We start from the raw sequence: 19,479 nt of genomic DNA on the forward strand, positions 1-19,479 counted from the left end.
TTTTAAAAACGCCACAATTTTTTTATGGTTTCACCTCTGGAAAAAAATACTATGGGCTGACTTCTAGATGTCGTCTGCTCCTGTATTGCTTTCTTGGGGGCCCTCGCAATTCTGAGGGCGAGTATTTTCCTTGTCGTGCTGCCAATCAAAATATTTGAAGGAAATGTTTATTTTCTTCTCAAAATCGCACCAGCTGCTGCCTTAACTGAATAAGCCCATTTAGAGGTAATAATTTAACCATTGTGAGAGCAAACCAAGGGCCCGCACACTCCAAATATCTGACCCGATCTATCAACGGAAATGGCAACACTTTGGATCAGGGAACTGGGAAGCAAGAATTTGTGTTCAACCAGAGGTCATCGTTCCGACTAGCGTAACACTGTTGCCGCTTGGGGTTGCCACTCTCTATGCCTTGTGGTGGTCAGTGATAACAAAAACAGAGTCCCAGTTTGCAACTTGCCCTGATTTCCCCACCTCCTATTTCGCAGATGCTGGTGACTTAAGCAACCTCAACTTAGGAGCCAAGCAGCACGCAGATGAGTTTTCAAGCTTCTCCGTTCGCTTTCCAGGTCAAACAACCAGACCCAATAAAATGCCATCTCTGTTTTCATACCAGCCTTGGAGGAAACCTGACTTCACAGATTCCAAGAAGCAACAGCTTGAAGAAAGCTAAATTTTTCCGGGTCTTCCCTCTCCCCTTCTCCCAATATAGAAGCAAGCTAAGTGGAAGGGGCCATTGTTTCAGACAGCAGTACAGCTAGGTGATTTTTAGACCCTGAATCCAGACCCTCCACACACAACATTAGATGAACAGGTGTGAACCACACAATTAGCATTTATCTTCCCTCCAAAAAGGGCAAGTGTGCATAAATGTGTATATTTAGTGAAAATAATTTCATTTTAAAGGAAATTGCTTGCAAAAATGTGTTTTTTTAAAAGCAAAACTGCTTAGTTCACACTAAAATGCTGATAATTTTCACAAGGATGTTTAAAATAATCTTCCACATTGTAAACTGATGTGGAAATGCAGAGAAATGAACTTAAGATTGAAAGTGTGAGAAACAGAGAAACCGAAATTGACAGATTCACCCATCCCTACTCATAAGTAAAGTGACTCATAATTTCTTTCTCAAATGGAGATGTTTGAACAAGCCTTGAAACATTAAATCTGCTAGTTTGGGATACTTTAGTTTCTCATTTTCCCAATCGTAAGCTTAGTTCACATTTTTGCATCAGTATGCTCTATAATATACATATTTGTAATGAAAATTTGTCAGCATTTTAGTATATATATTTGCATGCAATTTTGTCTAATATACTGCTATTTTGTATGTTATTTTCAATCATATATGTTTTTATGAACACTTTAGCTGAATATCCACATATTGGTACACTTTATTTGTTGAAGACCTGAATCACAAAATTCAGAGATGTGCAAATTTCAAAGGATAGCTGCCTTTGGTTCATGTATTCTCCCCCATCCCTCAACGAGACAAATCAGATCCAGCAATTCATACATTCCTAAGATATATATTTGCTTTTCTGGCTTAAGCTATGATGATGGATAGGATAAACATGGGAGATATTTAACACCCATGTATAAATATAGTTGGCAAGAAGGGTTATGGGCAGATGTGTCTCCCTGTGCCTTTATTTCCAATCCTTCACTCCTTCAGCCCTTTTCTGTCTGTCCCTTAAAACCTCTTACAATACAGCCATATTTTCTAAGCGTCGTAGCATTTAACTGATGGTTCACATCCATTGATGTCTGAACCATTTCACTGAGTAAAACTTAAGACACCTACAAAAATAGTAAAGGTGGCATCCAATGCCCTTGTTCCATTGGCACAAGGATTTGTTTCTGCAATGGAGCTTCCCCCATCTCCTCTCCCCTCGCATGTCCTAACCCTCTCCAAATCTGCTTCAGACGACTGGGGGAACCACTAGACCAGATTTAGAGGGGAGGAGAGGAGGAAAATTTTCCTTTCACAAGTGTAAATCCTTGCACTGGCAGGACAAGGGACTTGAGGCTGCAGTATTTAAACAATTAATGGGTTAGGCTAATGAATTTTAAAAAAACATTTAATCAATTAAAAGGCAGCCCCTGATTAATCAAGGAAATAATAATAATAATAATAATAATAGAAACTTATCAGTGCAATCCTACACATGTCTACTCAGACGTACACCCTGCTGAGTTATGTGGGAATTTCTCCTAGGCCTCTGTTTTCGTCACTGGTTCTCCCACCCACCCTCCCCCAGTTCAGGGTGCTGCTGATGCTCCAAGCATCCTATGGTGCTATGGACTATGTCGGTCGCTGTATTTCGGGGCTGGGCAGGAATTTTTCTATTTGGCAAATTGGCACTAGCCATTTGGTTTTTGCCTACCTCATATTAATCGTCACAACTTTGTAAGGTGGATATGCTTTGGGCAAGCTTATATCTTGGATGGAGGAGAGGTTGTAGCCTGTACCTGCCCTCCACGCCTAAGTTTCACAGAAGTCTTTGATTATTTAACTCATTTCTTTCTCATGCCACACAGACTGTTCTATTAGGGTGCAACTGGGTTGGTTGCACTATCCTAAGGGTTGTTGGTTTCCCCGAAGACTGTCACACTGAAGGCTGAAGCAATATGTCTCTGTATATATAAGGACCAGCTTGAGTGAGGGTCCGCAAAAAGTTAGTGGCTCATTGTTCATGTGATTAAGGTTAATTCCATAGCAAATTTCATTTCTGTTCAAAGGAGCATCCAGGAACAATCAAACCCCTTGAGGAGCCTAGAGGAGGCTCTTCTGAATATATAATTTAATATCTGGACTCAGTTCAACTGTTGTAGCTCAGTGACTAAACCCACAAGGCAAAAAGCAGGGTGAGGAGAGCTTTGGCAGTTCTATCAGAACAAAAAGCCGCACCGCACCTCCCTCCACAGAAGGGAAGAATTCAAAGCTGATGGGGCCAACTTTTGAAAACAAATGTCATCAAGCTGGCTCCTCTGTGCATATATCCAGTGCTAGCTCTTAGTCATAGTTCCCTCACAACAGCTTGGAGGCTATTACTTAGAACAAAAAGTGAGGTCTTTGTGACATTCTTCTGGTATAATAATAATAATAATAATAATTATTATTATTTATACCCCACCCATCTGGCTGAGTTTCCGCAGCCACTCTGGGCGGCTCCCAATCAAGTGTTAAAAACAGTACAGCATTACATATTAAAAACTTCCCTGAACAGGGCTGCCTTAAGATGTCTTCTGAATGTCAGGTAATTGTTTATCTCTTTGACATCTGATGGGAGGGCGTTCCACAGGGCGGGCGCCACTACCGAGAAGGCCCTCTGTCTGGTTCCCTGTAGCCTCACTTCTCGCAATGAGGGAACCGCCAGAAAGCCCCTCGGCACTGGATCTCAGTGTCCAGGCTGAACGATGGGGGTGGAGACGCTCCTTCAGGTATACAGGACCGAGGCCATTTAGGGCTTTAAAGGTCAGCACCAACACTTTGAATTGTGCTCAGAAACGTTCTGGGAGCCAATGCAGATCTCTCAGAACCGGTGTTATGTGGTCCTGGCGGCCACTCCCAGTCACCAGTCTAGCTGCCGCATTCTGGATTAATTGCAGTTTCCGGGTCACCTTCAAAGGTAGCCCCACGTAGAGCGCATTGCAGTAGTCCAAGCGTGAGATAATTAGAGCATGCACCACTCTGGCGAGACAGTTCGTGGGCAAGTAGGGTCTTAGCCTGCATACCAGATGGAGCTGGTAGACAGCTGCCCTGGACACAGAGTTAACCTGTGTCTCCATAGACAGCTGTGAGTCCAAAATGACTCCCAGGCTGCACACCTGGTCCTTCAGGGGCACAGTTACCCCATTCAAGACCAGGGAATCCCCCACACCCACCCGCTCCCTGTCCCCCAAAAACAGTACTTCTGTCTTGTCATGATTCAACCTCAATCTGTTAGCCGCCATCCATCCGCCAACCGCCTCCAGACACTCACACAGGACCTTCACTGCCTTCACTGGTTCTGATTTAAAGGAGAGGTACAGCTGGGTGTCATCTGCATACTGATGAACACCCAGTCCGAACTCCCTGATGATCTCTCCCAGTGGCGTCATATAGATATTAAAAAGCATGGGGGAGAGGACAGAACCCTGAGGCACCCCACAAGTGAGGGCCCAAGGGTCTGAACACTCATCCCCCCCCCACTTTCTGGACACAGCCCAGGAGGAAGGAGCGGAACCACTGTATGACAGTGCCCAGCTCCCAGCCCCTCAAGACGGTCCAGAAGGATGTTATGGTCGATGGTGTCAAAGGCCGCTGAGAGATCCAGCAGAACTAGGAAACAGCTCTCACCTTTGTCCCTTGCCTGCCGGAGATCATCAACCAGTGCGACCAAGGCAGTTTCAGTCCCATGGTGAGGCCTGAATCCCGATTGGAAGGGATCCAAATGGTCCGCTTCCTCCAGGCGTGCTTGGAGTTGTTCAGCAACCACCTGCTCAATCACCTTGCCCAAGAATGGAAGATTTGAGACTGGGTGATAGTTGGCCAAATTGGCCAAGTCTAAAGATGTTTTTTTAAGAAGCAGTTTAATGACCGCCTCTTTCAGCGGGTCTGGGAAGGCTCCCTCACAGAGGGAAGCATTCACCACCCCGCAGAGCCCATCGCCCAGCCCTTCCCGGCTTGCTTTTATCAGCCAGGATGGGCAAGGATCAAGGAGACAGGTGGTCGGTTTCACTTGTCCAAGCAGCCTGTTCACATCCTCGGAGGTAACAGATTGGAATTGATCCCATGTAACAGGACCAGACAGAACTCTAGACCTCTCCTGCCCTGGCCCTGCTCCCATGGTGGAGTCTACCTCCTTCTGAATCTGAGCGACTTTATCTGCAAAAAAAACTTTGCAAAAGCATTGCAGGAGATCTTGGGGTCCCTACCAGGCCCCGGTGGTACAGGTGGTTCCGATAGATTGCGAACCACCTGAAAAAGTCTCCTGCTGCTGTTTTCTGCAGATGCAATGGAGGCGGCGAAGAAGGCCCTCTTCGCCGTCGCCATTGCCACTTGGTAGGCTTGACGTTGAGCTCTAGCCCGTGTCCGGTCTGATTCAGGTAGGTCATGGTGCTTCAGAGCTGAGCCTACTGCTAGGCCAGGGATAGGGAATCCCAGGCCTGGGGAATGAATGCAGCCCTCCCTATCTCCCTATCTAGAGCTGGCCAGTGTGGTGTCCTTATGCTCAAAGAAAGCATACAATAGATAGGTACAAACTTTGGTCACAGCCACACTATACATTTTAAACACTCGCTGGATCATCACCTTGTGGTGGTGAGTGGGCTTACACATTCCTATGACCCTTGTACGGTCAAAGGGGAGGAGCTAGACAAAGAATGATCCAAAAAGTCCTCAATGGCAGAACAGGCAGAAGATAACAAGTGGCATGTTACAGCAGCTGTGAAGGCAGAAGAAGGCTGCAGCAGATAATAATCTACTGGTTGTCGTGATACTCATGCCATCAGAATAGAGCCTCACTGCGAAATCTGTGCGTTGGTCAGCGTGCACTGAACTACACATATAAAACAGATTCAGTCATTCTGACTCAAGACTCTTAAGGACCATCTGTTTTCAGAGTTCCCTGATAACATTGAGGAACACTAGAGGAAGCTTAAAACATCCATTATTGTAGCTTGTGAACAAACTATTGGATACCAAACCAAGAAACACCAAGACTGGTTTGATGATAATGACAGTGAGATTGAACACATTATTGACAAGAAAAGGAAGGCCTTTCAGCTCTGACAAAGAGATAGAAACTGTGCCACTAAGAAAAAAAACAATGCCAGTGCTAAGGTTGAGGTTCAAAGAAGAACCAGAGAACTAAAGAACACCTGGTGGGAAGAAAAACCTCAAGAGATCCAGCACTTAACCAACACTCATGATGCACAGTGTTTCTTTAAAGCCACAAAGACTATCTATGGGGCAATAAATCATGGCATATGCCCCCTACACTTAACAGATTGTACCACACTTCTAAAAGATAAAGAAGCTATTGCATTGCACTGGAAAGAACATTACCAGCATCTCCTTAACCGCAACTCACCCATAGCTGCTGAGGTCCTCTCACATATTCCACAAAAACAAATTAGAGATGAGCTTGCAGTATCTCCAAATCTAGGAGAATTGCGTACAGCTATTAACCAAATGAAAAACAACAAAGCCAGTGGACCTGATGGGATACCTGCTGAAGTCTTCCAAGTGGGTGGAATTGAACTTACACAACAGCTTCACAAGCTCATCGAAAATTTCTGGAGGAGAAAGGAGATCCCAGCAGACTTTAGGGATGCCAAAATTATCAATCTCTTTAAAAAAAGGTGATATAATGGATTGCGGAACCTATCAAGACATCTCTGCGGATGGCAAAATTATTGCAGGGATCTTTGCAAACCGTCTCCTAACAATATCCAAGGCTACCCTTCCTGAATCCCAAAATGGTCCATGAATCCCTTCTAGGGGGACAGTGGACACAATTTTCACCACTTGACAGCTTCAAGAAAAATGCAGAGAGCAAAAACTACCCTTGTATATGGCGCTTATTGACCTGACTAAAGACTTCAACACTGTAAATCATAACACCCTGTGGACTGTCCTTCTGAAAATTGACTGCCCAGATAAATTTATGAACATCCTTCAGCTCCTCCATGATCATATGACAGCAACAATTGCAGATAACAATGGCTCTCAAAGTGAACCATTCACAGTTGGATCAGGTGTTAAACAGGATTATGTTATCACACCAACTCTCTTTATTATTTTCATTGCCATGATCCTACACTTTGTCAAAGGGAAACTCCCCACCAGAGTAGAAATCATATATTGAACAGATGGAAAGCTCTTTAATCTGAGTAGGCTGAAAGCAAAGAGCCACGTTATCGTTACTTCCGCCATAGAGCTTCAGTATGCTGATGACAACATAGTGTTTGCACACTCAGAGGATGACCTCCGAACCATCATAAATATCTTCGCAGAAGCTTACGGAAAGCTTGGCCTATCGCTCAACATCCAAAAAAACCAATGTGCTGCACTTTGAGGTTTAAAGATTCTCTCAAGGCAAATCTAAAAAAATGTAGTATAAACACCAACAATTGGGAAACACTGGCCTGCAAGCTCACCAGTTGGAGAACAGCCCTTACCAAAGGTGTCATGGACTTTGAAGACGCTTGAACTCAGGACAAAAGGGAGAAATGAGCTAAGAGAAAGGCACGTTTGGCAAACCATCACCGTGATCAACTCCTGCCCGGAAACTTATGTCCCCACTGTGGAATCCAGTACTGGCCTCCACACTTATCTATGGACTCACTGTTAAGACCGTGTTCATGGAAGATAATCTTACTTGGCTACGAGTGATTGTCAAAGAAGAAAGAAGACATTTTGGACTGCTAGTAAGACTGACGTTTTTGGGAAAGTTAATTGACTGTGACAGTTAGTTAAATAAGAGAAATACATTGCTCTCATTGTCTCCTTCTGCGTTTAAAAAGGAGTAAAAGTAGCTGGAAATTGAAACAAATTTTACTGCTTGAACTGTGCTTAAAAGGATTGATACAAACAGAAATTGTTTCCCTCTAGAGGGAGCCTTTGAAATTGTTACAAGAGTTGGGCTGGTGGAATCTCCAGCTGCAAGAGAAAACCGTGAGATTGACCTTGGATTGCTTGAGAATGTCGACAGAAGAAGCCTTAGTGATTGCACTATGCAAGATAAGTGAGTCATTGGAACAGCTCCACAAGAAGACGGATGTTATGAATATTAAAATTGATATTTTGGGACAAAAAGTGACTAATTTGGGACAAAAAGTGAACATCTACACAGAAACTATTCAGGAACCGATACAGGAATCTACTTTGACATGCCAAATGGTGGAGAAAGCGAGGGAGAAAGTTGTGGTTGTTGAACCTAAAGTAATACAAGTGGAGAGGGAGAGAGCTCCAGCCTTACAGAGGCAATTTGATGATTACAAGTTGTTGCCCTCTATGATTGAATTCAGAGAAAGTCAGATTGGAACACTGCTTGGATTGGAGAAGGAAAGTTGGATAGATCACCTCATGCAGGGATTTACTGACCTTTGGGATCTGGACCTGGGTCAGGAGGAAATTGGAGTTGTGGGGACCTGCAGATTTGGAGGGACTTTGAAACACGTCCTGAAATATCTTTTGGATTTTAGTTTTAACCACGGAGATGTGGATGACAGGTCGAGAAGGAATAAAAGCATTGTTAGGTTGGAGCTCCCCCGAGAACCACTCTTCAGCATCAAAGAAAGGAAATTAAGAACAAGATCAGCAGAAGACAAAGTAAAGTGTATGTATAAATACGAAGAAGATTTGCAGAAGGGACCTGGAAAAGAGTTAAGAGCCTCGGACAGAAGATCACCAGGTTGATGGACTATATGGAATTGACGGAAATGACTGGCAGAATCCGAGACCAGGGAGAAGAGATGGTGGAAGAAGATTGGAAAAAGTTTAAAGTTTATTTATAGAAATAGGGTAAAATTAATGAGTGTTAGAAAAATGTTGGAATGAAATTATATGGCCTTAGTAGAAGTGTTATAAGGAGTTAAGCATAAATAAGTATTATAGTATTAATGGAAATAAGGTTAAAATAAGTTAAGATATTTATATGACAGGAAATAGTGAAAGATGGAAAGGATTTGCTGAAACAATTAATAGAAGTGGAATACAAAAAGGGAGGTGAGAGGAAGTCGATGAAACAAGGGAATGAAAGATAAGGCATTGAAATGGTATGATGTATGTTTTTAAATTGTTTTTGTTCTGTTTTGTTTAGTTTAATGCGTTAATGTTGTGTGGTGTATTGTTTATATATTGTATTGTATTGTTTTTTCTTTCTTTTGTTTTTTTCTTCTTTTTTCTCCTTTTCTTTTTCTTCTTGTTTGTAAGGTCTAAAAGTAATAAATATTATTAAAAAAAGGAGAAGAAGAAAGAAGACATTTTAAACATATTTAAAGGACATGGCTTTCTCAAAAGGATTCTAGGGACTGTAGTTTGTTAAAGATCCTGGGAATTGTAACTCTGGGAGGGGTAAACTACAGTTCACAGGATTATTTGGGGGAAGCCTTAACTGCTAATGTGGTATAAATGTGCTTTGAAAGGATGATTTAGATGTGACTGATACCTTCCTAGACAAAAGCTGAGGAGAAATGAAAATTCTCCACACTGTTTGTTGGCAGGGAGATGTGTAGGCACATTTTGCTGAATATTCTTGGGGGAGATATGATGAAATTCTTTTCTGAGAAATTGAAGCTCAATTGCTGTCAAGATGGAACTCTATTGTTAGTTCATGTTGGTGGATGAAGGAAGTGAGAGGGGACCAGAAGGGTCAAGCCCATAATCTCCTTTATCAATGGTCACATCCACACCATTCAGTTAAAGCACATTTATACCATTTTAACAGCTCCCAGGATTCTCTGTGGGAAGCTGTGTGGTGTGGATGTGACCAATATTAAAATAATAGTAAACAATATTTAAACCGGATTGATGGCTGTGTTAAAAATTCGCAGCCAGGGAAACTTGGAGGAGGCCATTTCGCTGATTATTTCCCAGAGGGAGGACTAAAATTCTCTAGCAGTTAAGAAAGAGCTAAAACAAAACAAAACAAGAGCCAGAAAATTATTCTGTGAGAAATGTTGGCTTTGCCCTACCCTAGACATTATTCTGGTGATGAGCGCTAGGAGGCAACTGCCTGACCTGCATGAGCCAGAGTCTTGTGTTCGCCTTTTAAGGCTGAGTCAGTTGTGGGGCCCTGCAACAAGTGGGGCCCTGCAACAAAACATTCTGTCCTGGGAGCGTCCTGGGAGCCTTTAAAGCTCTTCCTTCTCAGGGATGAGGCTGCCCAGAGTAGGAGAGCATCCCCACCTGAGAAGAGGGAGCTTTGAAGGTGTGGACTGGGCCAGCTGCCACTCATCCAACCCTGTGCCTTCACAAGCTAGTCCCTTCCTCGTCCTCTAAGCTTCCTCCGCTCCATCCCTCTCTATCTTGCACCACATTCAGCCAGGAACTGCTTTTGGAAGCCTTCCAAACAAGCCCTGGAGCCAATTTTGTTTAATGGCAATGGATCCAGGTGTGTCAGGCACCTGCTACATGCATGTGTCCTTTGGTCCCCCCCCCCCTACCATATTTCTTTTTGGGCTCACTGCAAACCTCTAGGCTTGATCAAGCCTGCTGATACACCCACCTTGCGCACGAATGGTACCATTTTTGCAAAAAACAAAAACAAAACATCATGAGTACTCTGGTCTGAGCATAAGAAACATAGGAAGTTATTGTGTGTATGGTGTTTGTGTGGTTGTTATTGAATGGTATGAGGGCTCGGGGGGGGGGGCAGAAGCAAGACTATCATATTGGTTTCTCTCTGTTTGTACCTGACCTTTCCTTCAATGAACTATGGGGTGGCTGAAACAGGGCTCTGCTCTTTTTAATCCTTGCAAAATCTACTCAAGGTTAGTAAGTGCTTAGACTAAGAGACTACCGTACTCAAGGCCACCCAGGAAAACTATGTGGTCTCTCCAAACCATGACCAACACTGGTGGCTTCAACTGTTTTAGGGTTTTCAAGATGCTGTACATCACCCCGAGTGTGGCTTTAGAAAGTTGTAACTTATTATCGCATAAAAATGCTAACATCTACAACATTCTGGCTTTCATGAATCTGCACCCCCCCCCAAGGGTACACAGTAACGGCACCTTTCTCTTTTGTCATTAAAAGGTGTGATGCTTACTATAACAACTTCATGGTGAGTACTGGCAGCTATTACCCCACCTTTACGTTTTTTTGCCTATACCTGGCCAAAGCAAGAGCGGTAAGTCATTTCAAATTTCCCAGATTGCCCAAAGCTGAGTCACTCCACTGTACTGTGGGAAATATAAGTGGTATCCCAACTGTCCGCTGCCGCAATGAGTGTCGGCATTTAAAATTTCTCACATTGCCCCATGATGCCTGATGTAGCATCCCCAAACTCGGCCCTCTAACTGTTTTGGGACTACAACTCCCATCATCCCTAGCTAACAGGACCGGGGATGATGGGAATTGTAGTCGCAAAACAGCTGGAGGCTGCTTTAGGCACTCTAGGAAATGTAGAAAGGGGACAGAGAGGTGCCTAGTCTGGGGAGCTTCTCAGGGCACCTTCGGCTAGGACAACCACAACTGCCCAGTGTTGCAAGTTACAAATGCTAAATGCTAAAAATTATCCACTGACTTTACATCGTACAGCATGTAGTCATTTGTTCTGCATCAGTCTGTTCTATAGTAGCTACTGATGTGATTTGCATTGTTTATTATTCTTATTCTTATTATTTATTAAATTTCATCTGCAGATATCTAGGCGGTCGTTTCATACTGTAAATTGACAGTTCCTTTAATTTTAACCCCAATAATGTTGAACACAATATATAATCAGTTACATCAGTTAATCTCACAAAACATATGGTTGATCTTAATATGGAATAGTTGCAATGGTTCAGCAATATTTGGTTTTGGAGCAGACAGTGGTTGGTTGGCAGGGGAAGGGAGGAAAAGTTCATTGTGCACCAGATATATGCACATTCACATGTGCTTTTTAAAACAGGCATCCTAGAATACAAGGCAAAATAGTCACTCATGAACTTCCTGAAAAATAGGGAGTAAGACTGAGAAAAAGGACAGTTGGAGTAATACACATTCACCCCTTTCACCTTAATAGAAAGACTTGTGATCCAGCCTACAAAGTACAATAGTGAAGTGAAGAGAGCAAATGCAGCAGAACTGGGCTAGTAAACACCACCAGATGACTCAAGCCAGCCAGCCAAGGCACACCCTACTTATTACTGCTATTTTTTCATTTATGAATTGCTTCCTATGAAACACCTCAAAATGATTTAACAATGAAAAGCAATTTAACAATCAGCAATAAAAACATATATAAAACTATGTTGACATATATAAAAACAACTTCAAATCCAATACAGATACAGATAATAATAATAATAATAATAATAATAATAAACCTCCACATAAAAAGGCATATTTGAAAAGGAAAGTCTTCTATAGCTGCCAAAGAGATGACAGAGACAGCACCTCTCTGGTACATTAGCAGGAGAGAACTCCAAAGGGTAGGTGCCACCACACTAAAGGCCTGGTTTCTGCATTGTATGGAACAGACCTCCTGATGAGGTGGTATCTGCAGGAGGCTTCTCCTGCAGAATACAGTGATCAGTTGGGAGATGACCTTCTGTTTGTTTGGTTGTAAGTCGCTTTGGGTTGCCCTAGTGACTAACAAGTAGTGGTAGTAGTAGTAGTAGTAGTAGTAGTAGGCATCTTTGTCCCAAATTATATAGGACTTCGTACACCAACCTTGAACTTTGCATATGCATGCTGCTGTGTGCCTTAGCCAAACTAAAAAAACCAAACCCGTATACAGCGCCACTTATTGCACCAGGAGGACCATTTGCAGAGAGACCTGAGCCTACAAAGGAACCAAATCTGTTTACCTTGGATCTGACTCTGTGCTTGTGTCCCAAAGTGTCCAGGAGCAGTCAAAGATCCTCGGGGGTTGGGGGTGGTGGGAGTGATCCTCATTGGGTGCCGCAACCTCTCCAGCTCCCCAAAACGATCCCCATAGGTTTTGGTTTGCTCTTCAAGCTTCTGTCGATGCCCTGGAACAGCAAGGAAAGCCAACAAGTACATTCAGTACAGAATCAACTGGGGCCAGGAGGCCCGTGAAACATGAGTCTAGACTAGAGATGGAGAGCCTGTGGCTCTCAAGATGTTGCTGGACTACAGCTGCCACAATCCCTGATCACTAGCCATGCTGATTGTGGCTGATGGGAGTTGGAGTCCCAACAACATCGGGAGGGCTGCAGGTTTCCCATTCCTTATAAGGAAAATGGACATTTTGTTGCAGGTCTCAGTTTATCCAGTTTATATTTACAGATATGTTGCTTATGCTAGAACAGTCTTTGCCAACAGGGAGCCCTCCAGGTATTTCGGATGACAACTCCAGCTGGCTGAAAGGAATTGCAATCCATAGCATCTGGAGGTCGGCAAAGGCCATGCTAGAATATTCTGGGTGGCAGTCAGCATAATGATTATCCTTTTTGCCCCCTGCCTCCAGGATGTGACCAATTCAGAGCATGGTGGGGGAACAAAATGCAACCAGAAACAACATGCTACTGAGTTTGCCCTCTTCGTGTCCACAAGGATGTATTGAACTATAAACGAATGCTATTTTGCATTTGGCACACCATGACATCATGACATGAACACGTTGGGTCCCCAGCCCGCTTGCCCAATAAGAAGATCTGTATCACTACATCAAACACATGAAATGTTTTCCATATGGAAGGATAGATGTGAATCTGATACTGCAGGCAGTAATAAAAAGCACGCTGGTAGTTTGGGGCGTTTTGGCGCAAGGCAGAGATGCTGAAAAATGCAGCATGGAATGCTGGAAATGTATCCCTTAAAGGAGAGGTTGAAAGCTGCTCTTTCTGTGTTCAAATCCCCACCCCCGCTCTGATGAAGAGAAGCATTTGCTTTGCAGTAATAAATAAATAAAAGCAAAAAAAATCCACAGCATTTGGGTGCAAACCTCTTATTTGAACTGGAGGAACATGACAAAAGCTCTGGGCAGCTGGGCAAACATGGTAAATGTTACAATCCAGCATGATGTGAAAGGCACCACATTGGCTACTCCTGCATTTAGTGAAGATGATAGGTCTCCAAGGGTAGGGTTGCCAATTGGGCAGAAAAGAACTGGCTTTCTTAAACCTCCAGGAGAGTTGTGGTGTTTTCATAAAAGCCAGAACAATGCAAAGTTAAAACTGTCATACAACATACAAGCACAGTCAGCATTAAGTTATACAGCTGGTGTCCTTTATCATTTTTTGCTTTATATCTTTTTTCCTTTTCAGAAATTGCCTGGATGCTTTGTGGAAGGGCAAAGTCTTTTAAGTTCAACCCGTCAGCCAACCAACCAACCAACCCAAAGCGGCGGCTGCTTTGCTTCCATTTTAAATGGGCAAAATTTAGCAGAGTTTATTTATCTTTCTTAGGCAGTGGAGGATCCCTGTCACTCTGACAACAAGGCCTGGATTCCCTTTTCCTCCTTCACCTTTTGCAGTCAGCAGTTGCTCATTCATCCTTAACTGCTTTAGGGAAGTTTAATAATTTCTGACAAACAACTTTAGAGGGCGGAGAGGTATGAAGTACACTATGGATGGAGAATCTTCATATGTTGTTGGACTAGAGGTGCTTCATAACTCAAGTGGCAGAGTGTTTGTCACTCACAGTCAGTGCTTGGAAAGAGCAGGGCTGCTGCTGCTGCTGCTACTGTTTACTGCTCTCTGGCCTCTTCTCCTTCTGCCTTCAGCATTCCTGGGCTTCCCTGTGTTGCCTCCAGTTGCCACAGCGGGGGAAGTGGAGTGGGGCCCCAACCACTTTTTGTTTTGCCTCAAGCAGCAAAATGTCCTGGGCTGGCCCTGATATGCTTGATGTGAACGTTTCTTACGCCATTGGTCACACTGAGCCATTCCTTTGGTTTCCTCTTGCTTTCTTAAGATACTGACCCTATTGACTTTTCCTGCCCTTGAAGCAAAGAAAAAAGTGTGTCAAGGCCCCACCCTCAGTCACTGGCTTGTATATGTTGTCCAAAGATTTACACCAACTCCCTAAAGAAGTGGGTAAGCATATTCAGCAATTAAGAGGGATAGAAGGGTCTTTGGCCACTTGATGAATGGACCAACTGTGAAGAGAAAATAATCATCATTATCCTCAGTCTGTCTCTCTGCCTTTCTCTTTTGATGTGTTGGCTGAAGTCCAGTTGTTTGGAGTGAGGAGATGTGCCATGTTTACTCGATTTCCCCTCTTTTAAGTCATGGGAGAGCTCCCACAATTTGATCCCAACTCTACGGATCAAACTAGATATGATGGTGGTAGTCACACTGGTTAGTTCGTAGGAACACAGGAAGCCGTCTTATACCAAGTCAGACAATTGTCTATCGAGTTCAATATTGTCAACACTAACTGGCAGGAACTCTTTAGTGTTTCAGACAAGCCAGTCCCATTCGGAGCTGCCAAGAACTGAACTTGAGACCTTCTGCACGCAATGTGTGTGCTCTATCGCTAATGGAGGGTTCCCCTCCTTCAATCAGACCTGCCGTCAGCACCTGGGAAGGTTGGGCAAATGTTGGGATTGATAGAGAGGGAGCTAGAAGGAAAGATGGTGGGTGGCTGCAGCTTTTGTCAGCGTTTTGCTTTGCAACATACCGCACCACCCTGTAGAAATTAGGAAAAGGGACCCCTGTCTGCTGCCTGGTAACCAGTTGCAATCAATAATTTAATGATTCCAACAAAAACGGAAAATAGAGTAGAAATTGCTGCAGTTCCCATGTTCATCTGTGGCCAAGAATCATTTCGGTGAATACCATTGGTGTTCGTCTATATTGTTGCTGGGTTTTTTTAAAAGGCCACACATTATAACTAATGTCTTTTGATGTTTCCCTTACATTGAAATGAAATGTAAGTTATGTAAATTGCATAGTTATGTAAGTTACGTTAAATAGCGGACAGGGAGACAATAAAGTATTTGGTAGAACCTGAAGTGCAGCAGAATGCAAACAGTGTTGACTGTGAAAAATAGAAGTCGGAACGGAAATTGCTACCTTCTTATATTATTAAATATTAACAATAATAGTGAGTACTATTAATAGAAGAAAAAGGAACCATTTTCACTTAAAGTTGTTTCCCTTTATAACAGAGGCTGCTAACTTCCAGATTCTGGGGTGCGGAGCTCTATTATTCAAATAGGAATATAGGAATATATTTTGTTACACAAACTGATTTCCTCATGGCTAGTTAAGTTCCATAATAAGGTAGCCACGCCTCTAGCAGAAAAAGACCTCTCAGTTGTGAATGCAACCTCATGCCTGCCCAAGAGACCGCATACAAAACCACAAAACAGAGATGGAACATTACAGCATGGAAGCCTCTCATCGCCTGTAACTTTTGGAAAGTAATTTTCTTTTCTGTCAGCAAAACTTCTCAACAGGATTTGATTAACATTGTGTAGGCTTGCCACAGGGAACAGTTATTGGCTTGAGAAGTGGTGGTAGAAATCCATCCTTGCAGGCTGCCAGTTAACCTTCCCTGAGGAAGTCACACTTTCCCAATATGAAGATTCGGCTATTAGAAACGGAGGACTTGTGGCTCACTAAATGGAAATAGCCCTGATTGGTTATTTGAATACTGATGTACATGGGGTGAATTTGCTGAGAGATAAGCATTAATGAGTAATGTTAATTACTTGACATGCATGTATCAACAACAGCCCCACGCTGCCTCTTCAAAGATGTGATCATGCATTGCAGATGTGGCAATCATAGACACTCGTTCTCAACCGGGAGAATCACAAATAAATTAGGGATGGGAAGGGCCTATATTGAAACAAAGCTTTGTGGCATGTGCTGATCTGCAGGTCTATCTGATGTAGCTGGCAAGACTCGGTTCCTTGGCTGAGTCCTTCTTTCACTTCAGTTGTTTTCAGTGGATTACTCCTGATTTTACACAGTGATAAGATTCCCTGCCCTGCTACATCTGCCACACCTGGGATGATTCTGGGAGAGCAGCTTGCTTTGCTCTCTGCAGCTGCTGCAGCTGGAAGCAGGAAGTGGCCAACTTTTCAACTAACCCTTGAACAGCAGCTTGATCTGTGGCTATGCAATGACAACATTTATATCTGTCCCATCAAGTATAGCCTCTAATGGCTCAACGCATCGGCCAAGCCATTTTTTTCCTGGTTAGTGGCTATCCCAACTGACTAATGGTTTCAGCTGAGAGCAACTGGACTCTGGGCGAGTTTACACATGCATTTTCAACATTTAATGCCTTGCTGAATTAACACATATCATTGTACATTAACAATGAATTAACAGAAAATCTGTATTAGACCAGATGGAAATTATGTGTGGTGACAGGAAGATACTACTTCCCATACTATTTAATTTGTGATAGCCCCTTAACATGTGCAAATCCCCACTAGGAACGGAAGGACCTGTCAATTTCAGTTGTCTCAGTATTTTCCAATCTTCAGTTCTCCACATTTTGCGCCAAATGGATTAATATATATATTAAATATATATTATATATATATTATATATATTAATATATATTAATATATATATTATATATATATTATATATATCTTCACAAAGTTCAAGAGGTCAAGACACAAAGACTTTAACAACTAATCCACACCTAATGACCCACCTAAGTGGTACTCAGGATATCACTCAAGAAATCACTCAAGATATCTCTCAAGTAATTAAGGAACAAAAGAAGAAAAGGCACACTAGCCTGGGAACTTCCTCTCTGCCCAGAACATTGGAGGCTATACACCACACCCCCTCTACAGTATTTATAGGAACTCAAACACTGAGATCCTGCTCTGTTCCAGTAACAAGAAGCCGAAAGCACCAGCCTGAAGATGACGAGTGAGACCTCGTCGAAACGTCGCCTAGACACCCCAACTTTTACACGGGAAGACACCCGAGGACACCAAAACCTGCATTCCTGTACCCGTGAAAATCTACGAAAGCATATATATATATATATATATATATATATAATGGAAATTCATTAACATTTTAGTACAAATTTATCCCAATAAACACGGCTTTATATGCAGTTTTAAATAATGTATACATTTTTGGAAGCAATTTCCTCTAAAGCATATTTGTATGCTGTTTTCACAAATATCTTCCTTTTTATGCATACTTTCCTCTTATATGTGCGCTTATATAAGCACTGGTTGGTTGCAGAACTGCATAGCAAAAATCAGATGAGTGTGTTTCAGTTTGCATATTGTTTTGGAAAGTGGAAATTGGATAGATGTGGCTTTAAATATGTACTAAATCAAATTTCTCCTCCATCCCCAGTCACTACTGTAAACAAGCCATGAAAAAGTGTCAAGGACAAGCAGTAGGCAGATGTCAGAGGTGATTCAGAAATCTTGAAGCAGAGTCAGGAAAAGTAGTGCAATTAGGTAATTTTAGACTCTGGAATCTGGACTTAATGGTTTTACACTTCTACACTTTATTGTTTTGGACAACAGTTCCCATCATCCCTGACTACTGGCCAGCTGATGGAAGTTGGAGTCCAAAACATCTGGAAAGCACCAGGTTGGTGAAGGCTAATTTAAACAATGGTACAGTATCAAAATTTTAAACTAGAGAAATTCTAGCTTGGAATCTGACCATTAAATGGGAAAGGAAGCAGAGTGCAAGGGAAGCTTCAATACCAGCTCCAGCTGGCCTGTCTCCTCCTTGGCAGCCACAGAACCAACTAACTGCAGCTGATGCCAACTCCTACTGTAGCAGGACTGGTTGTTTCGTTTTCTGAGCATGTGCTTCTTTGGTGTTGTTAGCAACTTTGGGGACTCTAGCTGAAAAGTGGGATATAAATCTATTAAATAAGGTTTTTTTTAAAAGTGTTTGGGTGTTTGGGAAGCATTGCCCTCTGAAATGGCTTTAGACTCCCTTTAGGGATATATACATGCACCATCTAAAAGCAAACATAAAGTAAGCTACTTTCTTCAGAACTATTGCTCAGTGCAGATACGCGTAACGCAAATGTAAGCAGAGGGAATTGATCATTTGATTAAAACCAAGGGAACCAATTGACTGAGATTTCCATAAGCATGCGTTAGTGACCTAATCATTCCTAGAAACATTTCCACACAGCATCAGCCAAAGCATTTGCTTCTGGGCAGTCCTACGTGTGCCGAGTGGGCTCCAGGTTAAAAGCTGAGAAACTGGGAGATAGTAAACAGGGAAAGAGATGTATAGGAAGCTGCATGCAAGCTATGCCTGATGAAATTTCCTTTTCTGAACTGTTATAAAAGGTGCAGGGAGCCCTGACTTCCTTTGCACCTGACCATCCTACAGAAAACTGGCTGATGAAGTTTTTACTGGGGTGGCAATTAAGCATGCCAGTGTGCCAAAACGGCCACAAGGCTATCGCCTACAGTGATGTAGACCTGTATATGGGTGTTGCTCTATGCATATGTAGCTGAAAAAGAACCATTTGGAAACAGGGGTCTCCCAATCTGTAACATTATCTATTTTGGGCTGCTCACCAATGTGGAAAGCAACAAAGTCCTTTTTTTAAGGTCTGAAAAACAATGTAAGGCTGCCCAGGCTCAAAACATGGCAACCTGGATCTTATTGCTCAGAGACCCCCCAATAGCAATCGACTTGAGAAGCAGAAAGGCAGGGAGCCTGTAGGTGGCACTCTAAGACAAAATACAACTCATGTGAGCTATCAAATACATAAAAATAATGGCAATTAGAAATATTGGGCTCAGTCCAGAGGTGATCCTCATGGCAAGGAGACCTTGCAAGGGATTGTGGATGTTGCTAGGGAGGTGTCTAAATTTGCACTGGTCTGCTCCTGGCCTTACTTTGAC

At 42.8% G+C, this 19,479-nt stretch overlaps 1 protein-coding gene across 2 annotated transcripts in view; it reads right to left on the bottom strand.

The window, feature by feature from the left end:
* Positions 1-19,479, bottom strand: part of RUNX3 (RUNX family transcription factor 3) — a 157,368-nt gene that overhangs the window by 14,243 nt on the left and 123,646 nt on the right. For both annotated transcript variants that reach the window (XM_081869292.1, XM_081869291.1), the window contains one exon: positions 12,509-12,673. In XM_081869292.1, the coding sequence (XP_081725418.1) occupies positions 12,509-12,673 (165 nt within the window). The remainder of the gene's footprint in view (positions 1-12,508; positions 12,674-19,479) is intronic.

The sequence above is a fragment of the Podarcis erhardii genome (genome assembly GCF_964252035.2).
Source record: "Podarcis erhardii genome assembly, chromosome: 7".
Classification (NCBI taxonomy): domain Eukaryota; kingdom Metazoa; phylum Chordata; class Lepidosauria; order Squamata; family Lacertidae; genus Podarcis; species Podarcis erhardii.